The 14193-nt window shown below is 41.5% G+C and overlaps 1 protein-coding gene across 5 annotated transcripts in view; it reads right to left on the bottom strand.

Annotated features, from left to right (window-relative positions):
- Window positions 1-1806: 1806 nt before the first annotated feature.
- LOC113823485 (fibroblast growth factor receptor 3) overlaps window positions 1807-14193 on the bottom strand; it is a 185635-nt gene continuing 173248 nt past the window's right edge. For 3 of the 5 annotated variants that reach the window (XM_070123430.1, XM_070123428.1, XM_027376144.2), the window contains 13 exons: window positions 13415-13613; window positions 12531-12675; window positions 11735-11902; window positions 10923-11079; window positions 9316-9536; window positions 8093-8237; window positions 7181-7365; window positions 6729-7008; window positions 6301-6596; window positions 5949-6142; window positions 5628-5768; window positions 5355-5460; window positions 1807-5206 (listed from right to left, as the gene is read on the bottom strand). In XM_070123430.1, coding sequence (XP_069979531.1) covers window positions 5117-5206; window positions 5355-5460; window positions 5628-5768; window positions 5949-6142; window positions 6301-6596; window positions 6729-7008; window positions 7181-7365; window positions 8093-8237; window positions 9316-9536; window positions 10923-11079; window positions 11735-11902; window positions 12531-12675; window positions 13415-13613 — 2327 coding nt within the window. In that variant the 3' untranslated portion in view covers window positions 1807-5116. Of the gene's footprint in view, window positions 5207-5354; window positions 5461-5627; window positions 5769-5948; window positions 6143-6300; window positions 6597-6728; window positions 7009-7180; window positions 7366-8092; window positions 8238-9315; window positions 9537-10217; window positions 10409-10922; window positions 11080-11734; window positions 11903-12530; window positions 12676-13414; window positions 13614-14193 lie in introns of all 5 variants that reach the window. The other 2 variants (XM_070123432.1, XM_070123431.1) reach the window with 2 other exon arrangements.

Below are 14193 nucleotides of genomic sequence, written 5' to 3'. Positions count from 1 at the left end.
AAAAAAAAGACCATGCAAAATTAGTTGAGTCGAGGGCTGAGGCCCTAGGCAGGGGAGATCCCTGTATTGGGTCTCAGTCTTCGTCTCCTAAGCCCCCCCACGACAACAACGGGCAAGGGATTGGGGGGGTCCATTGGTACAAAATACTAGGTCATCACCAGATGTCTGTCCCCATTTTGTAGCAGTATTATTTTTTGTACGTTTTGATGTTATTGGCCATTTTCAGAACTTGTAGTGGTATTTTGTCCGCGTTTTAGAGCATTTTTTAGCAACATGTCTTCTATTTCTGTAGTTCTTTTATCCGCCGCGTCGCATGTCAGTATTATCAGTAACTTGGTATCAGTCCCTGTCCTACTGTTCACATACATCACTTTCTATGCGAGATATTTGATGCATGTTTGATTTATTAATTTAGGGCTCCTTGGTAGCATGTAAATTATTATTGAGACAATGCTTTCATAAAATGCTTCCATAAACCATGCAAGATCCTAAGCAAATGACTCCTTGGGGTAAGCAAATGCATCGTGGCAGCCAACAGGTTTCAAGACGCATAAAATGAGGGGGAGGAAGGGTAGGCATCGAAGTAGTAGAGATTGGAGTATCTGGATTCAGAATGGAAAAGGGATTTGACTGGGAGAGTAGAGGTACGATGGTTCAGGGAAGAGAGACGCAGAAACATGTGGAGATGGGCTGCAGAGCGAAGGACTGGAATAGGTAGAGAGAGAAAAACCTCATCGCCGTGCTTGCTGTCTAGCCACACGTAAGAGCCAGGCCTAGTTTGAATCAGAGTACTGTTGCCTCACATGCGAGCTTATAAAATGCGTTACGGGAGTCGCCACAGTTGGCACATGTACGCGACTGAGCAGAGCAATTTGAATGGCCATGACTAGGTTGGGCGCTTAAAGGGCAGCGGGCTGTGGAGCGACAACGTTTGGCTGGGTGGCCAAAACGCCATCGTTTCTGACATTGACGAGGAAGGCGTCGGTACGGTCGGACATGGTTGGATAATCCACCAATATAAACTTCATGGGGGAAATCATGTCTACGGAAGCTAATCTTGGCAATATTGACTTGGGACTCACGCTGGCCTCTGGGAGTAGTAGTGTAGCACTGTAATACTGCTGCATAATCAGCAAGGCAGGTAAATAGATCACTCACAATCTGACCAGTTCTTGTCATATATGGGACAATCAGTTGCGGGAGGGGGGGGGGGTAGAAGCAGTTCCAGTACAAGTATTAAGAGGTGAGGTTTGATAAGAATGGGTTTGCCAGTAGGGTTGATAGTGCTGTAACTCACAAGGCGTGAACGATCGGAGCGACTGCGAAAGGTAACCTTGCCTACTTGTTTCTGGAGGCACTGTTGAAAAAGGGTATTCTCAGAGTAGGGGGCTGTGGGGGGAATCACAAAGAATCGATCCCAGTTGGCTGGGCCAGAGTACTAAGGTTTGCAAAGGTAGAGGCAATAGAAAAACGAAGGTGGGAGGAAGATGGGGTGGTGTGGAGTGGAGTAGTTCTCTAGGGGGGCGAGGACAATAAGGATGAGTAGTAAGGGAAGAGGGGATAGACATTGAAGAAGATTGTGTCACTAGACAGAAAAGACTTAAAACTACGTCGGGATAATATAAGTCTATCTTCCCTTCTTTCCTTCGTCTTTCTTTTGATCATATTTAAGCAAATCATTCCATATATTTTTTTAACCAGGTGAAATCAAGACATTTTCTGAAAAAAAAGAAAACATAAATGACACTTCATCTTAGTCTATTTCAGTGGAACTTTTGCACATGGGATGGGAAAAACATACACAGCTGACAACAAAAAATTTATTCCATGTAAGAATTACATGTGTGTACATGTACAGTTTGTTATAAAACTAAAGCCACCTTCTCTTGTTCAAAATATCTACACATGGGGGACAAGCAGCTACAGTACACCTACAAGTAATCCATGAAATAAAACCTGTGCAACTCATTTGCTGGAGGACAATGGCTAACCTATCCCTGTAATAAATAAAACATTAATTCTCCATCTATCTTTGTAATATGAAAACGCAATATAGGCCTTCCATCTCTGTTTGATCCTGACAACAGAGAGTGTAACTGATTTTGATTTGAAAATTATCGTTATTTACTTTTTGCAGACTTACAGGTAATAATTATAATTATCATTATTAAGTTAATGACTAATTCAGCTGAATCATCAAATATGATGCATAAATTATATCTCGCATATTTCTACAGAAGAAAGAAATATATCTTTTTACATAAAGAAGTGTACATGTGGTTTTGAGTGTTAGTATCAGAAGTCAGTAAAATGGCTATCTAGAAAGACATTTTTCAATACTGACACGAACATATAAATGTAAGCCTTTGGCATCACTCAACACTTGGCACATGAAGCACTGTGCTGCACACAGAAACGTAATACCTGCAATGCTTACTGACTTTTCCTTCTGCTTGGGCGGTTATCCGTTACTAAATATCCACAGTTCCAGAAAGAAGACAATTCGATGCGTCTTTGTACTTTTTTAGGTTTAAAATTTCTCAAGGATAACGCCGATTTCATTCGAAAATGCGAGTACCATCTGGCAGTGCTCTGTGTGCAGGACAGAGGAACAGTGGGTGACTAGTATATGAGAACCTATGGGAGCTGGAGCATGGACATCAGTCCTTAAATTGGTATGATAAAAAAAATAAGTGGGAAAATATGTACACAAAAATACAAAAAGACTGAGGAAATAATAACAATAAAATTAAAAGGTATGACTTGCGTGCCAATGGCTTTAATTAGGATTATTTGGTACTACTGAAGGGATAACTATATGAAGACTTTTAGCACCTCATATTGACTTTAAATTGATGTGTATTTCCTGGCTATGTTTGATTTTTCTTTTTTACATATAACTTGCAAAAATAACTAGAATAATAAGGTACAGTTCACTTCTGCAGAAAAATAATAGTAATAACTAAATATTTCAGATATAACTCTCGATACTATAATACATTATCTATTTACACTAATAACTTTTACACGTTTTTCTTTCCATGCCAACAAATTAAAGATTTGTTTGAATTTACCAATCAATATATTTTCTCCAGGAAGAAAAGACGAAAAAATGCAGTATTAGGCTTCAGATAACCAAAGTAATAATCAAATATGGAAATTCTCCATTAAGTAATCATCTGCCCTCCGAAATATAATTTTCCTTTTTTGGCCCATCAATTCAATTTTATACTTTTCCGGTATTTTTTTTTTGTCATCCAGTGAAACTAAATACTAATAGCACCATTCCAGGATTTTTCTTTTACCGATTTAGACTGCATTTCAGATATTTACAATTTGACTTTTCGCCCAATTTTTAAATACAAGAGAGAGCTCAAGCAATCCTGCAAAGCATGCTAAGGAGAAGCCTCCTCATTTGTACATTCACTGAAGCTCAGTTCACCGTAAGACGTAAGAAAATAAGATTTGTTCATAACACCTATGAAACCCATGTCTAACCAGTGTGTTCGTCAGTCGTAGCAGAATCATACTCTGACTGTCGCAGGCTCCACCTCCCTTTCTTCTTGTTTATTCGACTAATAGCAGAGTAAAGACGATATTTTCTTATTTTCATCCCGCTCTCTCCGTTTCATTTAAAGTTCGTGTTCCATGAATCGACACACATATATAGCCTTGACGAGCTATGATGAACTTCCAGATTGTTTCCACGACCCCGGAATTTAGTGATTAACAAATGCAATGGTTTAAATAAATCGCATGAGGTGGATTCACTTCATATTAGTTGACATACAAGACCATATTTCCTTGAGAAACATTCTGACTGATTCACCTTCATATTCCCTCTTTCTCTCCGGCAAAACATTCTGCAGAAGTCGAAATACAATGCAAGTCTGAAAACAACTCCACATAGCGTTGAGCTCTCAGGTACCCCATCAAAAAAGTGAATTCACTTCTTTACTAAACCTTTAAAAAAGTATAGGCCCATCCTCAGGTCTGCCTTCCCCTTCAGTAAAGCCTCCCCCACCACCTCTGGGACACGAGATCTGAACCTGCTCGAAGCAAAACCTCATGAACCTCAAGCCACGTTGAACACTCTCGGCAACTTTCTTCCATCGCTCCTGATCAACCCCTGAGAATGCACTGACATCTCTCCAAGTGAGTAAACCACCAAACTAAGTGTTAAAAGACTATCTTCGTGGCACACACTTCCTAGTCCTTTTCCAAAACGGTAGCTAGATTTACGACATACTGCAAATTAACATGGCTGCAAACATTTCCATAAAATTTTAAAATCTGCAGTGGATATGGCACTTTTACTATTTAAAACAATAGTACATTTAACTACCAGTACTAGAGTAACCTGCGTACTGAACTTAATTAACAGTCAACAGAAAGTTTAAAAATTAATTGTGTGTATATATATAACTCCATACGTTTATACTATGGATCATAAATATTAATAAAAATAAAATCCTTCAAATTCACTACTCAAACTTGCTATCCCTGCATTAAAAACAAACATTTTCTTTGATGTAATTCGCAAGTACATAAACACGTTTAGGGCTTTTGTTTTGTTCGATTACATTACATATAGCTACAATATATACTATATATATATGACTTGGATAAATAGCACCCCATAACTTCAGGTCAACTCTGTAGATACGACAGGCTGAGGTCGCTCACATTCAACACGTTCTCTTTACTGCTTATCTCCGCAGTAATACCTTTTGTGATCCATGGCTGAACATATGACACGTCCTTGTTGCTTCGTGCTAGTCTATGGACATACGCAAATACCATGTTTCATTCACAAAGCACTGTCGTTAGTTCCATTCACTTTTTTCTCACTACACACATTGCTGAACTGATGTAAAGGAATTGTCACTGTCTTCTACAGAGCAGCCCGAAGACTAGCAGAGGAATTCTAGAAAATAAAGTTACTTTCTTGTGGTCTCCACCTGGCCTATGCTTAGCAGTATTGAAATTTTATCCGGTACTACTGTTAAGCATTTTTTTCACTAGTGCGATTGCAAAGCTTCCCTGCAACATCTAGTCCAATGTCCTCTCTCGGGACAGTGAGTAACCGGTTACAATAACTGCCAAGTCAGGGGCTTCAGCGAGGAGTGAGGACGTCTGAGGTGTGCGAAGAGTCGCAGCTGTTTGGAGGGGTGTCCAGTTGTGGTGTCGAGAAGTCTATGTAATCCTGCGGGGGAGAACGTTGCATTGAGAAAGTGTTTACTCAGTGAAACCTTATCAAGAAATGATAATAGATGATACAATCAAATTGAAGATTCTATCCTCCGAGGCAAAGACGACCTAATCGTTCTTTGAAAATAACGATAAAAACTGACCTCCGTCGACGATAACGTGAGGATCCGGTCTAAGTCTTCCACGAGCTCCTTGAAGGTTGGACGCTGCGTTGGCTGGTACCGCCAGCACTCACGCATGATCGTGTAACTGTAAGAGAAAAACAAGATGATAATTCTGAATCATAATTCTGATATTTAATATTACAGATTTCCTGGTTATGAATTAACTGTTTAAAAACTACGATGGAACCGAAATTATACAAGATTTCTGAAGTTATGTAACTTTGATAAAATATCAGATTGCATGATACTTACATTTCAAGCGAACAATTTGAGGGCTTCTCCATTCTGTGACCTTCTCGGAGCAACTGGAAAAGCTTCTCGACTGAGGGTACTGATGGGTATGGAGTTCCACCCAGGGTCATGATCTCCCACAAAAGAATTCCGAATGCCCACCTGATCAACAAAAAGGAACCTCAATTAATCAAAACGGCAGGATTGAAGAGCTATAAAGAGAGACTCTTGTCTACCAAGCAGTTTCTCAGAAAAGCGTAAAAATCTCATGTAAAACGTATATCCCATTAGCCTTTTTTAATATTTCAAGAAGGGGGAGAAGAAAAAAATACCGTCACTTACACATCTGACTGTGAAGTGTACACTCTGTGGAAGAGAGCCTCGGGTGCCATCCACTTGACTGGCAGGCGGCCTTCGCTCGTCTTGCGATAGTAGTCCTGGCTGTGAATATCTCTGGCAAGACCAAAATCAGCTATCTTCATGATCCCGTCCTTACTGACTAGAACATTTCGTGCGGCAAGATCACGGTGAATGCACTGGAAAGAGGAAATTCAAGTTATTGGAACCATCACATGAGGAATACGTGTATGGATATGCGTGAAGAAACACTGGCGCTAACGCAACACCATAATGCAGAGGACAGAATACTGGGTAAAAGGTTTGCACATCTATTGAACATCACAGCCTAAAATACCTTTTTAGAGGCGAGGTACTCCATTCCGCGAGCCACTTGGTAAGAGAAGCTGACCAGGTCTCTCTCCGTGAGCGCGTTCGTCTCCTGCCCAATGGCCCTCTCGTAGCCTGAAGAAGGGCGCTTGTTACGCAGATAATCCCTCAAGTTTCCATGCGCCGCGTACTCCACGACCACGTACAGAGGGCCGTCTTGGGTGCAGCATCCCAGCAGGTTGATGATGTTGATGTGCGTGCCGATCATTTTCATCATCTCCATCTCCGAGACAAGGTCCATGAGCTCCGCGTCCGTGTGCCCCTCTGTTGCGGAAAGAAAGTGCTCCGTTAGTGTCTGGTCCGGACCTACTTCTATACATGGAAAGCAAATGTACACAATCAAAAGCAAATTCCTTTCATTGGTACGTTGAAATTTTATCCTCTGCCACAACTCACCCTTCAGCATCTTCACAGCGACGGTGGTGGTGAGGTCGGGCCGGTTGATGCCTTGCACCTCCGCCTTCACGACCTTCCCGAAGGCGCCCTCGCCGAGGGACTCGCCCATGATCAGCTTCGAGCGCGGCAATTCCCAGAGGATGTCCAAGGGCAACTCGTACTCGGATATCCTCGTGTTTTCTGAACCGTTGTGCGAGTTGGACTGGCACCGCTCGATCTTGATGGTGGGCACGATCAGAGGCTCCTGCGAGGCGTCCGAATTCTGGCGCTCGACGATGACCTGCGCAAAACGACGTTTGAGACTCGAGTCGAACAACAGCGTGCGATAACAACAGACCCCGCAAGAAGGCCAGCATTTAAACAAACCCAGACCTTTAATCCATGTTCACATAATACCAGAACCAAACCCCACGGGTCTCCAACGAATCAAACAACAATCGACTCATGTCTACCTTCTTGATCCACTGCTGGGTGATGACCTCCTTGGCCCTCTCCAGCTCCTTGGCTCGGCGCTTCTCCTTCTTCCACTTCTTGCAGAAGCAGTAGAGGATGAGCCCCACGCCGGCCAGGGCCACGACGAACACTGCGGCCAGAATGGGCACCACGTGCGACTGCGCATCTGCAAGGATGGGCTCCGCTGAAAAACAATACAAGGTGTTAAGAACCACCACCGCCACCACCGCAACAGAGCAATATGAACGACTTGGCTGCAACGCGACTGGCAAAGCACAGCAGGGAATGCACCTGTGACGTCATCCGACTTCAAGACGCTTCATTTGCGAGCGACTGGATTTTGCGCTGAGTCATCACTTTCATAAAACTCGCTGCTCTTGTTAATCTTATGGTTAGTATGGAGGGATTTGTAGGATCGGCGAAGGAACGACCGACAAGGAAGATTGTTACAGTGATATACTAACAGTAGAGAATAGCCAATTCTACAACAGAAAAATAATAAGAACTCGGTGAGATATAATACACGCACACACATATTTGTGTATGAATATATATATATATATATATATATATATATATATATATATATATATATATATATATATATACATATGTATGTATGCATGTATGTATGTATGTATGTATGTATGTATGTATGTATGTATGTATGCATGTATGTATGTACGTATATATATATATATATATATATATATATATATATATATATATATATATATATATATATATATATATATATATATATATATATATATATATATATATATATATATATATATATATATATATATATATATATACATACATACATACATACACACACACACACATATACATACACATATATAAACTTCCCCGCCCGCCCCACTCGCACCCACGACAACCCCGCTCACCATCGATCACGTTGAGGTAGGCCGTGGACGAGGAGTAGCCCAGGCTGTTGGCGGCGATGCAGGTGTACCATCCGGCGTCCTTTTCCGTGACGTTGGTGAGCACAACCACCTGCGGGTCCTCGGTGCTCGTTATGTTCCCTCCTCCCTGCGCCACAGATAATGGATTAGCTTTGTTGCCACACTGGCGGGAGATATTGGGAGGCATTGTGATTTATTGTCTGTGTGATTTAATAGAAGGCATTGCTGATTCTGTGTGATTTAATAGAAGGCACTGCTGATTCTGTGTGATTTGATAGAAGGCATTGCTGATTCTGTGTGATTTAATAGAAGGCACTGCTGATTCTGTGTGATTTGATAGAAGGCATTGCTGATTCTGTGTGATTTGATAAAGGAGGCATTGAAGGCCTTCCTGACTCTTAAGTGATTTAATGACAGTTCTTAATTTGAGTTCGTTTAAGCCTGTTTTTTTTTGGCAACTGTGCAAACATCATCTACATGCAACAACCTTAGACAACCTTAAAAACCGTAATAAATTCTATTCCGTGACCACAAAAAATATACTATTTTTAAATACTCAAAGACATGACAAATCGAAAATGTACTGAAATACAGCCTAAGGTAAATAAACATACGCACAGACAAATAAAATACCACACATCATGCAAGACATCAGATAAAACTCCAGAAATATATCTTGATAAAAAAAATGTAAAGGTTTTCGGAACAAAACATGCATTGCCTTTGACTAGATTTAAGGTTCACAAGTAAGTATACACAATAAGCAATTAGAACAGTCATGCTCATTAGTTTGGTCATGCAAAAAAGACAGACATGCAGAAGTATTATTATACAAAGTTTCCCGTCTATAATTCTAACTGATTATAAATTGAGGAAGAGTATGCTGTTATATCCATCAAACATCGGCACAGTAATTAAGACACAGATACAAATTCATGAATCGATACTGAAATTAGCCTTGGCTAAAATTAATAAGCAGACACGTAACACTTCGACACATTCAACACGCCGTAAATTCTTTTGTTCAAATCCAAGGCAAAATTAGCTCTATAATGAAAATGAAAACAGCATTTTTTTTCTTTTTGCTAAACTGAGAATGGAGGGGAAACGCATGCACCCCTCGCGCGAGCATTATTAATTCCAATCTACACGTGTTAGGGTCATGTTTGTAGGCTTCACACGTTGCCTTGGGAATGCAATCTGACCTGGCCCTCTGAGGCAGCCTTGAGAATGGTCTCGTTTATATAGATTTCGCGGGAACCGAAGTCCACGTCCGGATCTAACTGCGGCAAGCCCGTGCGCCACACAATGTAAGCACTGGGCGTGTTTTTCGTGTAAATGCCCACCTCCAGCCTCACAGTGCTGCCGCTAATGACGGTCATGTTTTTCAGTTTCTTGGTGAAGATTGGCCGAGAACCGACGTGTTCTAAGAGGCAGGGACAAGAAATTGAGGAAAGATTAATAACAAGATCCTTAGACCCAAAAAGGAGAAGAGGAGGAAAGGGAGGACCGTCACCTCAAGCAGAAACCGTGTCTTAAAATACTCTGGAAAGGAAAGGCGATTTAGGAGCACCCACATACCACAGTAGCTACTGGACCCGAAAGGAGCGTAGCTGAACCACTAATGCCCTCTATACATGAACCAAAAGCAAATAATTACAAGCCATAAATCATAACCGAACTACGTGTCTCTACTGTCCCGTGCCTTCCACACACACAGAACGGTGCACCATACAGCCTGCGCAAAAGTACACTGAAAGGAGGATGCCCCTTAGGAGGCGAAGTTCCCCTACGGGTTTTGACAACAGAAAAGCTACGCCTCGTTTCATGAGACTTCTACTAGTTCTTGTTTTCTGATATCAAAACCTCTAATATAAACACTACGAAGAGCCGTTGAAGAGAAAAAATAATTAAAACCTGAACACCATTAATTCCACGCATACTAACGAAGACAAAAAAGGAAAAGTTACACCTACATCCGATTACCATACATTGCACAATGTATAAAAAAATTATTCCCCGAGATCTAACCACCACCAGCACCCACCACCAGCACCACCAACCCCACACAATGCACCTGGAAAGTTCCTTCTGCTCTGATCTTTACCTTTATGATCAAAAGCCTGTTAATAACCTTGCCCTGGCTGTCAATGCCATTGTCGCGAGTCGTGTGCTTCAGCCAGGTGATGTACGGCACCTGATCTGAGATCACGGAGCACTGCAACGTGGTTTTCGATCCCTGCACCACAGTGCGGTTGCTCAGCTCCTTGTTTATGATGGGTCTGCTTGGGAGGCGCTCTAGGTGGAGAGGGCGGGGCCTATTAATACCACTGGGGTGCACAAACCTGCCTATCATGGGAGAATACTGGGGCCGCTTGAACCCCACGGACCCATGCTTACCCTGCGCAATGGTACTTATAATATATATCCATGGCATTACGGATTATGGCACCAAGGGAAGCCAACCATATATGCTTTACCTAAGCATGAAAGTAAATAAACAGATGAAGAGCTTAACATTCGGGTCGTCTGAGAATTGTGCTCATATTCAAAGAGTGAACATATGGATTTCATGTATTGAACATCCTTTTAAAATATAGTAATACTTGAGAAATATATACCGAAAATTATATTCAACCTAAAAAAAGACAAAGACATTCAAACTCGTTGATTAAAATGAAATGAGCACAATTAAACTTCCCTCGATCGATAACTCATCAACAAAACTGATCAAAAATTGTATACTGATATTGTCCACGTCGAAAAGTCCCTCCAGTGTTGTTAGCCCTCTTCGCAATCACACACAACTCACCAATAACTTCCAGTGTGTAGGTGTGGTTGATCGAGCCGTGTTCATTGGAAACGATGCACGTGTACTGCCCCGAATCCGTGGGCACGAGGTCCTCCATCTTCAACGTTGATCCCTTGATGCGCACGTCTCCATACTGCCGGGTTGGCTTCGCGCCGTACTGGTCAAGGGGAAAAGGGGGAGGCGTGAATATAAGGGCAAGGCACTATGTCTATTTGGGTAGGAGGAAGTATGACCAAGAGGGGGATATAATGCACGATTTTTTTTTATAAAAGGGCAAAGCACTATGTCTATTTGGGTAGGAGGAAGTATGAACAACAGGGGAAAATAGTGCACGATTTTTTTTAAAGGCAGAACACACAAATTACTGTCTATTTGGGTAGGAGGAAGTATGAACAAGAGGGGGATATAATGCACGATTTTTTTTTTATAAAAGGGCAAAGCACTATGTCAATTTGGGTAGGAGGAAGTACGAACAACAGGGGAAAATAGTGCACGATTTTTTTTAAAGGAAGAACACACAAATTGCTATGTCTATTTGGGTAGGAGGAAGTACGAACAAGAGGGGAAAATAATGCAGGATTTTTTTAAAAAGGAATAACACACAAATTACTGTCTATTTGGATAGAAGGAAGTACGAACAAGAGGAGAAAATAATACACAATAACAAGCAATGAAACCAAAACACCTAAAATCAACATCATCATCATCTCCCTGCCATTCAATCCTTTTCGAGCGAGATCCCAAAACAACATCCCCTCCTCACACTCCTAGCTCTCTGCTCCTCCTCCTCCATTGCCTCACGGTTGCCTTACCTTCAACCACGTGATGTTCAGGTTCTCCCCACTGGCCTGGCACTTCAGCTCTGCCACGTTGCCGGCGGGCTTGATCAGCAGCGGCTTCAGGTCCTTGATAAATTTTGGCTTCGGGCTGTCGAGGTCTTCAGCGTCCGGCACCAACACCTTGCTGTCCGCGTGGAGAGCCTGGACAAAATGCCGGGATTTTTTTTTTTAATATACATATATATAATGATCACAGAGAAGCTTTTTGTATTATATATATAAAGTGATCAGAGATATGAGACTTAGCAACAAAATAATCAATCTCGATACATATTAGTGCAAGCATGAGTACTGTTGCTGACTCCACCCTTAAAGTAAAAGAAACAAAGTAAAAATAGAAAGAAAAAAAAAAGAAAAAAGAAAAAGAAAAAAAGAAAATAAGAAAGGAGAGAGAGAGAGAGAGAGAGAGAGAGAGAGAGAGAGAGAGAGAGAGAGAGAGAGAGAAAGAGAAAGAGAGAGAGAAAGAGAAAGAGAAAGAGAAAGAGAAAGAGAGAGAGAGAGAGAAAGAGAAAGAGAAAGAGAAAGAGAGAAAGAGAAAGACAGAAAGAGAAAGAAAGAAAGAGAGAGAGAGAAAGAAAGAAAGAAAGAAAGAAAGAAAGAAAGAAAGAAAGAAAGAAAGAAAGAAAGAAAGAAAGAAAGAAAGAAAGAAAGAAAGAAAGAAAGAAAGAAAGAAAGAAAGAAAGAAAGAAAGAAAAAGAAAGAAAGAAAGAAAGAAAGAAAGAAAGAAAGAAAGAGAGAGAGAGAGAAGGAAAATCCACAGTGCCTGTACCTGAGGCATGGTCGAGATGGGGATGTCCTCCGAGACAAGGAGTGTGTAGTTGACCCAGCCCTGGCTCTGGCTGCCGTTCCAGCGGCACGCGTACCGCCCCTCGTCCTCGTGGCGCACGTCGTTCAAGCGCAGCCGCGCCCTCTCCCTGCAGAAGGCAAAGACATTAGGATGCAAGCAAAGGCCTTGGGATACAAGTAAAGGCCTTAGGATACAAACAAAGGCCTTGGGACACAAGCAAAGGCCTTGGGACACAAGCAAAGGCCTTGGGACACAAGCAAAGGCCTTGGGACACAAGCAAAGGCCTTGGGACACAAGCAAAGGCCTTAGGATGCAAGCAAAGGTCTTGGGATACAAGTAAAGGCCTTAGGATACAAACAAAGGCCTTGGGACACAAGCAAAGGCCTTAGGACACCCGCAAACAAAACGAGGTGCCGCTCTTTGTTCCTTTCGAAGAGGAAAAAAATAACGGAAACTTCACCTATTCTTCATAATAAAACATTTACCAATATCATTCAAACCATAACCTCATGGCCCATCCAAAAGTAAAATATAATAATAATAATGATAATAACAGTGATGATAACAATAATAATAATAACGATGATAATAACAGTAATAATAATAACAGAAATAACAATAATAATAACAACAACAATAATAATAATAATAATAATAATAATAATAATAATAATAATAATAATAATAATAATAATAATAATAATAATAATAATAATAGCAATAATAATAATAATAATAATAATAATAATAATAATAATAATAATAATAATAGCAATGATAATAATAATAACTATTATTATTATCATCATTATTATAACACCAACGATGATAATGATAATAATAACAACAACAGCCCCAAAACTCACTTGTTATCCGACATTTTGACCCTGGGGTCCGCGCCGGGCTCGAACACCTGGTCGTTGAAGAACCAGGTGAAGTCCACGACGCGGTGCACCTTGTAGTCGACCTTGGGCTTGCACTTGAGGCGGATGTTCTCGCCCACCTTCGCCAGCCGCTGCGTCGAGGCGGAGGTGGCGTCGCCGCCGCTGTCGTGGTCGTAGTCTTCTGCGGGAGAGAGAGGGAGGGGTTTAGGCGCTGCCGGGGCGGGGGGGGGGGGGGGGGGCGAGGGGAGGAGAGGGGAGGAGAGCGAGAGGCACAGCGATCATGATAGGATAATAATTACGTTTTATTTTTACATATACATATAAACACACAATACATTAATATATATATATATATATATATATATATATATATATATATATATATATATTTCTTATACATACATATATATGTATATTTCATATATCACATACAACAAACACACACATACATATATAGTAAATATATAGGAGAGGAGAGGAGAGGAGAGATACAGACCAATCGCAGATCTGTCACGGACCATTTACCCTTTGTAAACCCCATCAACAGCGCCTGTCACGACTCCTCTGAAAGCTACAATTACCAAGTTCGATTTAATTGGTCCCCGCCGCTCACACTATCATCAAATCCCCCCCCCCCCCACCTCATCTTTATAATCTTAAACCATTCCGTCAGGAGAACACCTCCTCCGTCAGCGGCCAAAGACGGCGCGTGAAGGAGGGCGCGGCAGACCGAGGGCGCGGCAGCCGAGAGGGCGGCGGCG

This window comes from Penaeus vannamei, chromosome 7 (assembly GCF_042767895.1).
Source record: "Penaeus vannamei isolate JL-2024 chromosome 7, ASM4276789v1, whole genome shotgun sequence".
In the NCBI taxonomy this organism is placed as follows: domain Eukaryota; kingdom Metazoa; phylum Arthropoda; class Malacostraca; order Decapoda; family Penaeidae; genus Penaeus; species Penaeus vannamei.
This window is presented reverse-complemented; position numbering and strand designations above follow the sequence as displayed.